The sequence below is a fragment of the Lycium barbarum genome, chromosome 4, assembly GCF_019175385.1.
Source record: "Lycium barbarum isolate Lr01 chromosome 4, ASM1917538v2, whole genome shotgun sequence".
In the NCBI taxonomy this organism is placed as follows: Eukaryota; Viridiplantae; Streptophyta; class Magnoliopsida; order Solanales; family Solanaceae; genus Lycium; species Lycium barbarum.
Genome location: NC_083340.1, coordinates 5,284,555 through 5,301,667, shown reverse-complemented (window position 1 = coordinate 5,301,667; position 17,113 = coordinate 5,284,555). Strand labels below are relative to the sequence as shown.

General features: G+C 37.2%; 1 protein-coding gene across 1 annotated transcript; it reads left to right on the top strand.

The window, feature by feature from the left end:
* Window positions 1-12: 12 nt before the first annotated feature.
* On the top strand, window positions 13-9,629 carry LOC132634950 (probable polygalacturonase). Its single transcript, XM_060351137.1, has 5 exons — window positions 13-826; window positions 2,691-2,811; window positions 7,275-7,449; window positions 7,953-8,023; window positions 8,615-9,629. Exons 1-5 carry the CDS (start codon window positions 353-355, stop codon window positions 9,244-9,246), a joined length of 1,473 nt encoding a protein of 490 aa, XP_060207120.1. The 5' UTR covers window positions 13-352; the 3' UTR covers window positions 9,247-9,629.
* Window positions 9,630-17,113: the final 7,484 nt, after the last annotated feature.

The following is a 17,113-nucleotide window of genomic DNA, read 5'->3' as shown; positions in this document are numbered from 1 at the left end:
ACTCGAGTAGAAATAATAGAAAAATAAAATAATTTTTTTTCATACTAATAGATGAAGATGTTAGATCGGGCATATTCTTCAACTTCTGGCCTTTCATGTAAAACACTTGATATTACCCATTTTGTGCGATCGAAAGTCATCTTCCTTGGGCCTCTACTCCATTATTTTTTATCATCAATAACAAGATAAAACCAAAACCCAATCACCCTGAAATCCTTATTCTGCAAGTTTTGACGCATGAAATGAATAGCCCAGACGAAAAGAAAAGAGACGTAGCAGAAATTGAAAAGAAATTGTGATAAGAGAAACTTTGTTGTTCTTCTCTGCATGTAGACATAGATGCAGAGAAATAATGGATGTATTGAATAGAATCAAAGGAGGATTAAGTAGACCTGTATGGGTATCTGTGCTGCTTGTGTTGACAATGATGGCTCTGTTTAAAAGCCTAGAGATCAAGAGGGAATCTTATTCAATCTTCTCGATCCCGTTGGATTTCATCTCAGGGCGGGTAGGATTAATGTCGGGTAGGATTTCATCTCCTCCTCCTACTCCTACTCTTCCTCGGGGCAGCTGCTCTGACTTCTTCAGGGCGATGCCTGAAGGGAGGAAGATGGTGAAGTCGATCAGGGATTTTGGTGGGGTTGGCGATGGCAAAACCTCAAACACCCAGGCCTTTAAACGGGCAATCCAGTTTATGGAGCGTTTCAAGGCCACTGGTGGCTCCCAACTTGTTGTTCCCAAAGGTCGATGGCTTACCGGTAGTTTCAATCTTACTAGCAATTTCACCCTCTTCCTCCAACACGGCGCTGTTATCCTCGGTTCTCAGGTAAATCTCATTTAACCTTTACTATTCTCTTTATTTTCCCATGTACGCACGCACAAGCGGATTCAGGATTTAAATTTTATGGGTTCAATCTATAGAATATTTTTAAAGGTAGGGGTTCATATCTACTATTTATTGCAATTTTAATAATTTTTTACACATAAATTTAGGCTCCAAAGTTTGGGGTTCAGACCCAATTTTTGGTGTAGTATTAAGGAAACAGCAACCGGACAAGGATTTTATGTCATATGAGTATACAATACTCCCTCACAATGGAAATCGATGATTATTACAGAGGATTATACTATTCACAGTGAGATGACTTGTAAAGAGTGGAGAAGGAAGATTAGTGCAGATTATGTGCGGCAAGGGGCAGTGCCATTGATGACACTTTTGGCTTAGCTAAATGCAACGCAAAAAGATACTTATATGAAATGGTTGCTCATTTCTCTTAGGGAGATTAGGGCAGATAAAGAAATTGTTGCGAATTCCCTCTATATTTGATACTCGATCCTCCCAATTTATCTCTTACTTTCCTTTTTGATCCGTTCCAAAAAGAGTGTCTCTTTCTATATTTAGTAAATTGATAATTCAAACATCTGACAAGCTGTTTATAACCACAAGATTGTAAGAATACTTTAGTGCGTTATACACGTCTTTAATTTAGGACTACAAGATTCAAAAGTCTCTCTTTATTTGTTTAACTCCGTGCCTAGCCAATTTAAGATTTAATTTAGGACTACAAGATTCAAAAGTCTCTCTTTATTTGTTTAACTCCGTGCCTAGTCAAACTAAGATACTTAAATTGGGACAGTGAGAGTATTAGTAAATCAACCACATCTGACATTTTACCTTGGGATTTAGTTTCAATCTCATGGCCTAATTTGCTCCCATTGATGTTCTTTTGAGTTTTGATAGAATTTATGTTGGCAATTTGCAAGCACCTTGAATTTTACCATATACAAACATAACAAATAAGGGATTGTAATATATAGTAGCCAGGTGGATAGAAGTTGGATTTAGTAATTTCGGGATAGCACTTTCAATTTTTCGAAGTAATAGAAATGAAGGTTGGAAATCGGTTCTTTAAAAAAATGTTTATAACATTAATTAAATAAAGATGTGAATTTAAAAGCCCAAGTTAGTCAACTAATAGTTGTCCCTTCGTCCCAACTTATGTGATATGGAGATGGAGTGAGCACTAGTTGATGGTGTCCCTTTAAACTATCATTTGGGGGTGGGAAAGATGAATCTTGGTACTCCTACGTTATTCTAATTGGGGTAAAAGATGGTGAATTTCAGTACTATAATGGGTGAGAAAAGTGGACCAAACCCTTAATTATAAGGAAGAGAATTAGTTTCCGGCATAAAGATGCAAGGATGGTTAGCATCCCACTGTTCTCAAAGCTTAAATTTTGGTAGTGTAGGAGAGTTCACCTAACTGCTACCTTCAGACTACAAAAGAAGGGATCAGATTCTTTATAGAGCAAATTGTAGTGGGATTATCAAAGATATTATGTGGCCACATATGAGTTAAATAGATGTTTGTCAATGTCTGTCTATTTGGTAGTTTCGATAAAGCTAGTAATTTTACAATTTCCCTCCAATGGATCTGATTCCAAGTTCTGGCCTAGATCCAGTTGTTAGACCAAGGACTCCTCTTATTTTATCCCTATATGACTAAGGGCAGCTCCTTCTTTGTTTATTTTGGGTAGTATTAATATGTCTCACATAGCATTCCAGTCCACAAAAGTGTTTATATTTACTAGTAATTTGTTCTTTCTTTAGGGAGGTGAAAGTTAATGAGATTATCTTGTAAATATTCTTATTTCACAAAAATGTGAATTTCTTTTCTGTTTGTTCAAAGGATCCAAAGGAATGGCCAATAATTGAGGCTCTGCCTTCATATGGAAGAGGGAGAGAGAGACTGGGAGCGAGACATATTAGCCTCATTCATGGAAATGGTCTCTCCAATGTTGTAATTACAGGTAATTTCTGCCCCCATATGTTAATTAACAAGTCATTATTGTTCTTGCCAAGTAAGTGACAACTGGGTAGTTGCACTTTTAGTTTATAAAAGATGGCTAATACCGTAATGATAATATGTACTCCCTCTATTTTAATTTTTTGTCTTATTTTATTTTTAGGTTATTAAAAAAATTATTTTTTTATATTTAGTAACTCTTTATAGCTAATATTAAAAGACATTTTGATACATTACACATTTATAATTTAAGACTACAAAATTCAAGTGTGTTCCTTTATTTTCTTAAATTTCATGTCGAGTCAAACGATGACAAACAAATTAAAACGGATGCGGATGGGTATTAATTAAAAGCACCTAGATATTCAGCATTAATATGCTACCGATTTGTTTAATATTGGAGCCATCGTGGTAGTTGTCCCCCACCAGAAACATGGCATTATGAGGACTTACAACAGTAAATTAATTGTATTGGAAAGTGGACATATAAAAGCAAGTAAAAAACTCATACTTCTTCAAAGTATTTTGGTTATGATATTATTGATGTTCTCTCTTTTAGGTGTGACAGTTGTGAAACTCTTAAACAAGTTTTTTTATGGAAAAAAGTTAGCTTATTTGACAGATATTACATCTTGTGCAACTAGAAAGCAGTCACCTTACTTATCCTAACTTGAGCGGATAAAAAGAAGATACTTTTTGATTTCTATGTTTGCTTGCTTAGTTTTCTGATGTCCTTTAGTTGACAATTTCTACTAGGTACTAGATTTACAGTATTCATTTTGGCAGCTGGAATTGCTATGCATAATTTTCTTTCGGATGACACTATAAACTATGTATACATCTACAAGAGGGTGTTTGTAGACTATGGTGTGCTAAACTATACATGTTAGGAAGGGATACGAAAGACTTTTTAAATTAGAAGTTAGAAATGCGGGTTATCTCCTGTGTTTTTTGCGGGTTATTGCACAGGAGCGGGGTTTAGCCTGTGGCGGACCGGTTTCCTTGTCATAAAAAAAAAAAAAAAAGTTAGAAAAAGGGAAGGATTAATTCTTGATAGAGAAAGAACACAAGCTCAAGTATTTGATACTTGAAACCTTGTTTAATACTAAAAGAAACAATGAATTAGTTAAGAAGAATAATAATAGGAGGGGAGGAAGAAAAATAATTCAAGTTATGGTTCAAGGTAGAACAAAAAGGGTAAAACCCTAAAGAGAACCTCAAAGGTCTCCACAAGCCACAAAACTACTAAAATCAATATTAATTCAAGGCTGAATACATCAGCAACCCCTTAAACTTATCAGTAAATTTTATTTAGACATTCGAGCTACGATTTGCTCCATTTTAGCACCTGTAACATATGATAATGTGTTCTTATTAGATACTTCCGATTGTTGAAATTATTAGAGAATTAAAAAAAAAATTCCTCTCCCTTCTCTCTAGAATCTCTCTTTCTATGACCACTGTTGACCTTTTTGGATCCTAATAAGATCCTCCACCACCACCGGCCCCACAGATATTAGCATGGACTTTGTGATTGGATTGCCAAAAACTCAAGGAGGTAAGGATGCTATCTTTGTCATTGTAGATAGGTTCTCTAAGATGACACACTTTATCTCATGCAAAAAGACAAGTGATGCAACACCTCTGGCTGTTTTGTTCTTCAACAATATTGTCAAGTTGCATGGATTCCTAGAAGCATTGTTTCATATCGTCACACTAAGTTTCTTACTTTTGGAGTACTTATGGGCTAAGCTTGGCACATAGTAGAAGTATAGTTCGTCTTATCACCCTCAAACGGATGGACAAACAGAGGTAGTCAATCGGAGTTTGGGTTCTTTGTTAAGAAGTTTGATTAAGAAGAACATAAAAAAGTGGGAGTCTTTGCCTACCACAGGCTGAATTTGCTTTTAGCAAGTCCGTGATCGAACAATCAGGAAAAGTCCTTTTGAAGTGGTATATGGTAAGAATCATCTTGGTCCTTTAGAATTATCTCCTTTTCTTCAAAACTATTCTTTTAGCGAAGATGGTGATGATAGAGTTAAAGAGTTAAAGAAGATTAAGGAGAAAGTTTTACAAGAGATTGAGAGGCAAACAAAGGAATATAAAAAACAAGCAGATAAGAAGAGAAAAAAAACAACTCGTTGAAGTAGGAGACTTAGTTTGGGTATACTTGAGGAGAAGGAAAGTTTCCTAACCAAAAGTATTCAAAGTTGCAAGCAAGAGCTGATGGTCCCTTTTGTGATGTTCAAAAGTTGGGTAACAATGCTTATAGATTGGAGCTACCAGAGGAGTATGGGGTATCCCCAATATTTAATGTAGCTGATCTTGCGCTATCTGTTGGGCCTTTAGACTCGAGGACGAGTACTTTTTCAACTAGTGGATAATGATGAAAATCAAGAAGCTATTGGGCTTTTGTTGTATAGGCTGCCAAGAACAAGCTCTTGTGAACCCAAGAATTGATGTGTGGACTTGTCTTCAAATTCAAGAAGCCCAAGGTTGATTTCAAGCCCAGGAAGGCAAGAATTAGTTGTTTTCCTTTTCTTGGTAAGTTTTACTTTCTTCTTTTGCCTATAGAATAGATATTTTACTATTCTTGTTTTTAGCTATTTCCTTTCTAGAGTAGAATAGGGTTTTGTAGTCATAAAAAAAGAGACCCTAAGCCTATATAAAAGGGTTTCATGCTTTGTAAAATACAATTCACGTTTTTGGTTTTAACCCTAGTTTTTGGTTCCAAGCAAGGTGGTGATAGTCTTTTTACTGTTTTCAATAGCGTGTGGTGTTTCTTATCACATTAATTGATTTCAAGTGGTGACTTAAGAACTTTTTGACAATTCAAGAACGCGTTTCTTGATAAAAATTCGTTCTATTTCGTACCCAAAATCTTAAAATCCTTTCCATTGTTTCACCCTTAATATTTACTTGTTTTAAATGAGTAAATAGTTATTTTTATAGTTCAAGTTATCATCTTTCATCTCGTCTTGGGATCACCTAATTCCGAGACCTATAGCTTGAGATACGTATGTTTCTTGAGATCTGCTCATCAAATCGCTTCAAGATCAAGATCCTGGTCGATTGGTTCTCTATCAACTCAAAGAATCACATCACATACACAGAGAAACAGTCTCCCACTCGTCTTCCCTCCCCTTCTTCATTGTTAGAAATTAGAACTGCTGACATGCGACTTCAAAACTTGGGAATTACTTTGACCACAGTTCTAAAGATTGAGTAGTAATATGAAGAATACATACTCAGATTTGCAGATAGGCAGTGTGTCATATGAAGGTCCCGTTGCCGGATAACTTTGATAGAGCAACACAATTTGGTATATGGTGCATAGATTAAACATCTCAACACAAAAGTTACAAGAGTAGTTTCCATCTTTTAGTTATTTCTTGCATGAGGGTTTTGTATACATGCTTGGGAACAGTGACCATTATACTAGTACAACAACAACATACCCAGCGTGATCCCACAATTGGGGTCTGGGGAGGGTAGGGTGTAGCAGACCTTACCCCTACCTTTTGCGGGATAGAGAGGTTGTCTCCGATAGATCCTTGGCTCAAGTAAAGTGTGCTTCACCTTTATACTAATACGAATTGCCTCATAAATAATGGTAGCCTTTGTTGCTCAGACTTGAGTGTGGCTATCCAATACAGTTGCGGATCTAGAGGTTGGATTCTTCGTCACATGAATTTTAGGATTCGGCAGTATAGATCTGAGTGCGGATACGGGTGCTGAGATACGGCCAATAAATGTATATAATTACGATATAGAAAGTATGTGTGTTTATTAATTAAAGCTACTGAACTAAAACTAATAAATTTGATTTATAACACCTAATGTTTTATTCATAAGATATCTCGTGTAATAGAAAGACATTCACATACTTTATATATATATATATCAATCTATACTTCTCGGTCATAGATGTAGTCAAAACACCGAAGATAAGTTGACCAAGTCCGGTGTTGATTCCACACCCATACCCGTAACCCGTGTCAAGTTCACGCGAGTGCGGCGGGTATTTTGAAGAATCCGAGCAACATAGATGGTAGCTATGCTTCATGACCACTACCCCTTTATCATAATCCGTGTGCATGCTCAAAGTATATTAGAGTAAGAGTCTAATAGCCTATAAACTTTATAATATGGACTCTGATGGAAGTGCAATATTATATGCTTTTGGATTTAGTTTTTATCTTAGTGGTCATTCTTTTCTTCTCTTTTTTCATAAATCTATCTAATAGCCTATAAACTTTATAATATGGACTCTGATGGAAGTGCAATATTATATGCTTTTGGATTTAGTTTTTATCTTAGTGGTCATTCTTTTCTTCTCTTTTTTCATAAATCTATCTCTTTAGCTCTTTCCCACTATTCCCCTATATCCTTTCAAATGAGAATGGAACTTTGTTGTGACTTTTCCTATGCATGTGCATCTGATCAATATTTCCAGCTTAATTTCAGGGGAAAATGGGACTGTAGATGGTCAGGGAAAGATGTGGTGGGAGCTTTGGTGGAATAGAACTCTGGTATACACCCGAGGCCACCTGGTTGAACTGATTAACTCTCAGAACATCCTGATCCAAGATCTTACATTCCTCAACTCCCCGTTTTGGACAATTCATCCCGTCTATTGCAGGTAAATGTTCTCTCGATAACTTCTCTGTCAATTTTGCATGGTACTAATGAATGAAAGGGGTACTAATTACTTTGGCTCATGGAAACACTCTTCATTGCTGCATAGTATTTTTCTGAAAAGTTGATATTCAGATTCAATTAATCAAAATCCAATAACTATAGGTCTAATGTTATACCAGCAGAAACCTTGCTCAAAGAACAACTGAGTTGGTGATATTGGTTACAACTTTTAAATTCGTTGGAAACCAATCCTCTTTGCTTTTCACAAGAACCAACCGATATATTGAAAGGATTCAATGTTGCTGAAGTAGTCTTTTCCTGCTTGTCTTAAATGTTGAGGTGAGGGCAACACCGAGTCTTAACATGCAGTGTTCAATCAGCAAATTTTGTTAATAAACACGCTAATTCCTCCTTTCATTAGTTTTCCTTCACGGTAACTATTTTTATTAGCCAAATTATCCATGTTAGCTGGTAGAGTAACACTTGATATTGCATTTGCTTCAGGAATATTGTAATCAGAAACATGACTATTTTGGCTCCTTTGGATGCCCCTAACACAGATGGCATTGACCCAGGTATATCACAATACTATTAAGCTCTGATGTAATACTTGAAATCTTCCATCACGAGGAAGATGAATGATTTTGAAATTCTATTATGTAGTTTATCTCCCGTATTCCAAAAAAATCTGAAACGGAGGGTAAAATAATCACATCTCTTTCATTTCCACTTCCAGGGTGTGCTTGTACGAACAAAAATATTTTCTTGAAAAATGTTACAGTGGAAAATAAGTGGTTTTCTTAATTATTTTCTTGTGTTCGGTAAGTAAGTAGAAAATATTATGGGGTATAGGGTGTGTGTGTAGTGGGGATGTGGGCTATGGGGGGTGGGGTGGGGCGCGTTGGAGGGTGGGGAGGAGCCAATCAATGTGGAATGTCACTTAAAGGACTTGTTTTTCCTAGAAAAAATGTTTCCAAATTTTTTAACCGAACAAACATGGGTAAATTAGATACCGAACAGAGAAACTTCTCTTTTCTTCCATCTCTTATCATCTATCTCAGGCATACAGCGTTGTCCGCTCTATTCTATTACTTATGTCAAACTAGATTGTAAGATTAACAGTATATAAAATATATATTTTATATGCGTCATTGTTTTGTTTGCAGACTCCAGCTTGAATGTTTGCATTGAAGATTGCTACATCGAGAGTGGTGATGACCTCATAGCAGTGAAAAGTGGTTGGGATCAGTATGGTATGAAAATGGCTCGTCCAAGCTCTAACATCATTGTAAGGAGAGTGAAAGGCACAACTCCAACATGCTCTGGGGTTGGTATCGGCAGTGAGATGTCTGGAGGTGTTTCTAATGTCATCATAGAGGACTTATATGTTAGAGATTCGGCAGCTGGTCTGCGGATTAAAACTGATATTGGAAGAGGTGGATACATCGCCAATATTACGATAAATAACATGAGAATGGAAAGAGTGAAGGTGCCCATTAGGTTTAGCAGTGGAGCAAATGATCACCCTGATGAGAGATGGGATCCGAAAGCACTACCTAAAGTAAGAGGTATTCTTATCACTAATGTGGTCAGTCTAGAATCAAAGAGACCTCCCTTGCTAGAGGGCCTAGAGAAAGCACCATTTGAGGACATACACATGAAAAACATCAGTTTATTTGGGCTAGCCCCATCTGTGAGGTGGAACTGTGAATTTATCTCTGGTTCTAGCTGCAGTGTTTTCCCTGCACCATGTTCTCAGTTGCTCAAGAATGAATCCACATTTCAGTGTCCAAATTAGTTTTCCTTCTTCACAACAAGCGAATTTGAATCATGTTACAATTGAGATGATTTTCTTTCATGCATTAGCATGAATCTCAATGAACTTCCGGATCACATCATGCCTGACGATCCCTGTCGCCCCAAACGGCAGAGTGCAATTCTGCCCAGGATCGGATCTGAGATTGAGGTCTTGTTGACTCCTAACCGCAAACACACGTATCTCTGGTCTAACCAGTAATATATATTGAGTAAGATATCTTCCACCCGGAGACGGATTTGGCTCTTTTTTGTCTCCCCTTGTCTCCATTTCTTATTGTCTTATTTAAATAGGTGACATGTCCCATATTAATATCACTATTTTAGAGTTAAGATAATCGATATTTCAATATATTTTTTCCGAAAGATTTGGTAATGCCACAATTTTGGTTGCATATTTATGGACTAGGTAAGGTGAAGCCTGTGCTGTCGTACAGGGCCAATACAGTCCCTATCGTTTTACAAAGTAATCTATACTATATTAAAAACAAGAAAGCCCTGAAACGTCGTTCACCATTTTTACCCTTTGAAAATAGATCTCACACTAGATAAAATAATCATTTGATTATTTGCCTATGCCTAATATTCAGAACTTCAAAATCAACTAAAACTTTGCTTATTAAATCTTTTCTTATTTGAACTGTGTAAAAACTCCTAATATTTAGGACTTCAATTCAAAATTTTACTTTATATAAATCCTTTCCTTACTTGACTGACTTTTATAGCCTCTAAGGGATATTAGTATAGTACCTGCTCATCGCGCGGAAGGTGTTACAGAAAAAAAATATAAAAAATTATTATCTTATTTTAAGCTAAATGTAAATATTACATTCTTTGCCGGGGTTTTTGTGAGTCAAATTGATATTGAGAAAAAATAGGAGTCTTTCATTAACCGAATTGTCTAGAAATTTTCATAAATTTACAAATGACATTTTTTATAGAGATACTTGGCGCAATAACAAAGCTAAAGTTCTTGATTTTATATATACTATAAGTATCCGCATAATGCACAGGATGTCTCTACCATAAGGCCATTAAGGTATATGCCTTAGCATCCATAGTTATGAGTCCCGCTTTTACTTATAGTAATATATTATGTGTTAGCTTTTTTAAATAAAAGTTTCACTTTGTTGCTAAAAAAAAAGAAAAAAGAATGACAACTTTTCCTTTTTACTATAAGATGATTGATATTGACTTATGGAGCCCCATATTTACTATTAATATATTTTTGTTAGTTTGTCATTTCTATTAGTTATTTTAAAGGAAAACAAAATCAAGTTTATTGACATAAAAATGGATTATAAAAAATTACTTATTAGCTTAACATAATTGTGATCGAAGAGCTTTATTTAATGCATAATAGTTCTCACATGATCGCATTAGTTTATGTATAGCAGCAAAGTTTGATAATAGCTCGCTTTCTAATTTTAGGATCCAATATTTAGCACATCAAGCCCTTGGTATCCTGATCAATTGTAAATAAATTAAAATTGCTTAGGCAATTTCAAATTAAAGTAAATTTGGTTCAAAAAAATTATCAATCAATCATTTGACCGAAGCCGAGCCCGAAACCGAAGCCGAAGCCGAGTGACGACAGCGGCGCGAGGGAAGACCCTCTTCTTGACCCTTTAGCAACAAAAAGGGGTGCTTCTACTTTTAAGTAGGAGAACTTTTCTTTCCACCACCTATGAGGGACAAATGCTTATTTCATAAAGCAAGAGGAAACAACTCATTTTCCCTCCACTTCTTTTCCCTCAATTTTCCATTCAACCTATCAATGAAACCCAACATTCCCTTCTAGTCGCTTCCTCAAATTGTGGATGCCACTCTCAATTTCGTCGATCCTCTCAAGCTTCTTATTCTATTGAAGGCTTATGAATTGTTTTCGTCGAAAGATCGAGCTTACCTCATCTCACTTCAACCTTCTCTAATAAGGCAAATAGGGAAAAAGTCACCTAATTTTTTTATCTCCATTGAAATTTAAACATATCGCATAGTTTTTCTCCCATGTCACTGGCCTTTAGGATACTTGAGTGCAATCATGTACTCAAGCTTATACGTTTAAACTTTGACATGTAGAATGGCAAGAATAATACGATGTGGAATAGTAAATGTAACTTGAAATTTCCTCGTAGGGACCAAATCTGACTTGTGTTTCTGTGCCTCAAGCAAGAAGCTTCTTCGAAATGATCTTCAGATATGGAATTCCAAATTTCTAAGATAAGCGTACAGTATATAATTATACTCATTGTTATTACTCATTTGAATTTTTGTTGTTCAGAGATTTTACTCAAAAATTTTCAGTTGTTTAGGGCTTTAGTGTTTTTGGTGTTTCCCATTTTAGTTACCCACCACATAAAAGTTTATGCAAGGGCATGCACTTATTAGTTGTCCCAATTAAACTCAGCGCCACCGAAAAGTTCCATGTTAATTAGAAGGTAAAATGCTCCCTAACAAAAATAATTTTGTATTCAACAGAGCTCGTATTCAAAAGAGCACTTATTAATTACGTTGCGGCGCAACGAAACAAATTTGACTTCGTGTGCTCATTGTGCTATAGAAATAATTTATTTACTTTTTCATTGCAAAAGTTCTTCATGTTATAAAACTATAATAATCTTTTTTATCTGAATATTTTCTAAGGGGTTCACAACAAACCTTACTTAACAAGATAGAAATGATAAGCAATGACACACAAAGCTAGGAAAGAGGCAGCTACTTGTCTTATCTGAATAGTAGTCCCATTACAGTTCAATGATCACTTATTATGAATTTAGGGTGTGTTTGGAGTGAAGGAAAATGTTGTTTTATCTAAAATCTTTTCCTCTATTTTTTTTTTCTTTTTGTATATTTTTACACAAACACTACTGAGATTAAGGTGGGGTGAGTGGAGATAAGGTGTGGGAGTGGGAGCGGGGCTGGGGGCGAGGTGCAGGGGGCAAGGGTGCCGAGGATCTCCGTGGGGTGGGGGAGAGACAATCAACATAGAATGAGACTTAAGAAACTTATTTTTCCTATTTCTACCACGAAAGTCATTTATCTAATTTTTAAAGAAATTATTTTCTTACAAAATTGTTTTTAAAATTTTTAAAACATTATTTGACCAATCAAATAAAAACATATTTTCCGGAGAATTTGTCCTCTATGCCAAACACAACCTAAATGGAAAATCTCAAAACTGTCAAAATCCACTAATTAAGTCAAGCATGATATGTCTCTGCTATTCTATGTTTTCTCTTCTCAAATTTTAGTGGGACTTCGTGCGCTGGAGAATAGAATTGTTTGAAATACGTAAGAATTTAAATGACCATATAGAAAATTTATGTTAGATTATGTAAATATTTAGTCAAATATAATTTGTAATCTTCTATTTTAAGATAGCATATGTTAGAATTATTTAGTCAAATTAGTTCCTAATTTGTAGCCTACAATTATGTTGTAAATTATGTATATCAACCCATTCAAGGGAAGAGAATAATCAAGGAAAACATTCTCTTACATGGTATCGGACTAGGTTTCTCCTAAAAACCCTAGCATCCTAAACCCTAGCCTTTGGCCGCCGACCCCCCCTTGCCGCCGACCCCCCCCCCCCCCCCCCCCCCTCTCTTTCGTTTTCCTCCCCTTCGGCTATTTCCCCTCCTCTTCTCCATGGCTAACGCCTCCAAGTTGCGTCCTGCGACTACCGTCACCAATATCAAATCATGCATTCCTATTGTACTTGACTATGAAGGAAGCCAATACAATAACTGGGCTACCCTCTTCAAGCTCCATTGTCGTGCAAACTTGGTGATCGACCACATCCTACCTCCTGCCTCCCCCACCGTGCCACCACCGACAACTGCAGCCGAAAAACTTGTTGCTAAGGCCCTACGGGAACGGCTAGACGACATTGTTCGGCAATGAATATATAGTACGATATCGAATGATCTTCTCAGCACGATCATTCATCAAGAGGACACCGCAGCCGAGGCTTGGGATCGCCTTGTTCATCTCTTTCAGGACAACAAATCGACTAGGGCTCTTCTCTTGATGCAAAATTCACCAACACCAAATTGGTGGATTTTCCGAATGTGAAAGCATACTGCACCAGGCTGAAAGTTCTTGCAGACAACCTCGCCAACGTCGGTCACAAAGTTTCGGACGAACGACTTGTGCGTCGTCTTCTGCGAGGGTTGTCGGAGGAATATAAAACTTTTCGAACGACAGTGCAGCACCGTACTCCTCTCCCATCTTTTGACGTTGTCCGATCGATGCTCGAGCTTGAGGAAGATAGCCATGCCGAGGACGCCATTCACGACTCCGCCTCGAATGCTGCTCTTGTTTCCCACAATGTTAATCCTCAGAATTTCTCCGGTAATGGACAGCCCAATAATTCTAAAAATACCTTCAATAATCGAGGAAATTCGCACAATCGTGGAAAGAAGAACAACCGCGGTCGCAGCGGGAATGGGCAAAGCAGCGGCGGGGGCAGCCGCAATAATGCACAGGCATACCAGCCCGTCACGTCGCAGCAACAGGGACCCACTGCCCCGTCGTGGTATTTTTCACCATGGGCTCCTTGGGGGCCACAGCCGTGGGCCACCCTACCGTGTCCGTACCCCACGTTGGGTGGCAGCAGCCCCGCGACTGGTAGCAGTCGCGCCCAGCTCCCTCGCAGCAGGGAGTTCTTGGTCCTCGTCTTCCACAGTCGTTCTACTCGTCAGCCTCGTCATCACATGGTGGGTATGCGCCCACGGATATTGATCAGGCTATGCACACAATGTCTTTGAATCCGCCCAATAACAAGAATTGGTACATGGACTCCGGAGCCACATCTCACGTGACCAACTCCCAAGGTACTCTCTCGTCTTATTATCAATTGAGCAAAAATAATGGCATTGTTGTTGGTAATGGTAACATGATTCCAATTCGTGGTTATGGTCATACATCCCTTCAAGTAAATCCCTCCTTAAAACTGAAAAATGTCTTACATGCACCTAAACTCATTAAAAACCTTATTTCCGTTCGTAAATTTACTATCGATAATATGGTTTCTGTTGAATTTGATCCTTTTGGCTTTTCTGTGAAGGATTTACGGACGGGGAGCAAACTCATGAGATGTGAGAGTTCGGGTGATCTTTATCCATTCTTCAAAAATTTTCGAGCCATCTCGTCTTCCGCACCATCTGCTTTTAGTGTCATCTCTTTTATATCTGGCACTCCCGTTTAGGTCATCCAGGGGATGTTATTCTTAGTTCTTTACGTAGTAGTAATTTGATTGAATGTAATAAGGCTCGAAACAATGTTTGTCATTCTTGCCCTCTGGGGAAATTAATTAAATTTCCTTTTTATGACTCTCTTTCAACTACTACTATGCCCTTTGACATTGTTCACAGTGATTTATGGACTTCACCTGTTCTTAGCTCTTCTGGTCACAGATATTATGTTTTATTTCTTGACAATTACACTAATTTTCTTTGGACTTTTCCCATCAAAACAAAGTCCCAAGTTTATAATTGCTTCTTGTCTTTCCGGATTTTCATTCGCACTCAGTTTGAAAAAGAAATAAAAACTTTTCAATGTGACAACGGGCGTGAATTTGATAATGGTACTTTTCATAAATTTTGTGAACAAAACGGGATGCTTTTCTTGTCCCCACACTTCCCCCCAAAATGGTAAGGCGGAACGGAAAATTAAATCCATTAATAATATTGTTCGTACACTCCTTGCCCATGCATCTATGCCCCCCTCCTATTGGCATCACGCCTTGGCCATGGCAACGTACCTACACAACATTCTCCCTTCTAAACTCTTAGCATATAAGACTGTCACGCCCCAAACCATGGCCTGGGCGAAACACAGCACTCGGTGCCTTACTGCATGTGACCGAGCGAACCACATGGCTTGCTGAATCATCATGAGGCATAACATGAGCGGAATATAACATGAATGCATGATGAGCCTTTATAAAACGTAATAAGTCATAATACTTAATAAAAATACTTGTTTAAACATGAGTGCGGAAATAACATGAATGAGCCAAAATGGCTATACGACTCCGAATGTCTGACATAACATAACTGACTTGTATAGTCTATGAAACCTCTATCATGAGTCTAACTGGAAAACATACTTACTGGGACAAGACCCCAAGCATACCTTAGATGCATAACTAATCATAAAACAAAAGTTGACTAAACCCCGAATGAGATGGGGCTCACCAATAAGTTGATACGAATGCTGTCCTACTGAGCAGATGTGTCGTCCCGTATATTAGTACTGCATCGTGAAATGCAGGCCCCCGGGTAATAAAATGGGACGTCAGCACATAAAATGTACTGGTATGTAAAGCAACTGAAAGAAATAACATGGGATATGGAATAACATGATAAGAACTGAAACTGAAAACCAGGACATGAACATGAGCATGAGCATGAGTACATATATATATATATATCATAAGTAAAACATGATAAGTAGGGAGAGCATTTCATAAACCGACATGTGATATCACCACGTGGGTACGTGGAGTCTGGTACCTCGCCGGACCAGCAGAGCCCCTATACCTTGCCAGGATATAAGGTGGTAACGTGCCTGATGGATCCATTCAGTGTAAAATTAAGGTATCGTCCTATCTGGGCCGAGAGATTCTTGTCCTACGGTGGCTACGTAGTTTTAGGCTATCTGAGCCTTCTTGGTAATTCGTGCAACTCCCAAAAACATGAACATAATATAGTTGGCTAAGAAGCTCATGATTTTCGTGAATTAACTTGTACTTGTCTTGTAATCATGATTTCACGAAATAACTTGTAAACATGGTTTCATGAAATAACTTGTAAATATGGTTTCATGAAATAACTTGTATTTAGTATGTATGTATCTTGTATCATAGCATGAAAGTAATTATATAATATAGTTGCATGAAAACTTGTAGACATGTAGGATATTTATGAAATAATCATTTTTATTTAAAAACATGCATGCAAGAACCCATGGAATACGAGATATAGGTTTTCATGGATTACAGATTGATTCTCAATAATCATATGGAGTTATTAAGAACACAATGATATAATAATAGCAATTCATACATAATATAATCATGGACATGGACCTAGGGTTATCATGAGCATGGTATATAAACCCTAGTTTTCATAAGGATTCATACTTTATGGATTAAGAGGCGTGGAGAAGAACAATGATGTTCCCACACGTAGATAGCAACTCTACATACCTGGTAATGCTCCAAACTTGACTTAAAGACTCTAACTTGAAGAGGATTTCCAAAATCTTGAATTTTTGAACCTTGAGATGGGTTTTCTTGAAAACCCTAGTTTTGAACAATGATTTCTTGCTTAGATTATTAGAGTATATGTTAGAATTGAGTTGGAATAATTAGAGTAGGCTTACCTTGGTGTTCTTGATGATGGAAAAGGGTAGGAGGTTGTTCTAGGGCTTGAAGGAATGAAAAATAATGATGTGAACTGATACGAACGAATATATACTGTTCTGGGAAATTAAAATTTTCACCCAGTTAAATACTGGCCGTATTTTGAAATACGGACTGCACTGCGTCTCTTCAGTAAAATGGTCATAACTCTTTGCACAGATGTCCGTTTGACCCCCATAATATACCGTTGGAAAGGTATTTCAAATATCTACAACTTTAATCAAGGACGTTTTCCCAAATTCCAAATAAGTTTTGAAATACGGGCCGTATTTTGAAATACGGTCCGTATTTAACCATTTGACATCCAAATGCGAAATTCCAGAATGCTCAGAAATCCTTGGTACCAGTTTACGACTTGGATTACGGCCCATATACTGAAATACGGTCACTGTTCATGGGCATAAACCCCCATCTTACAACT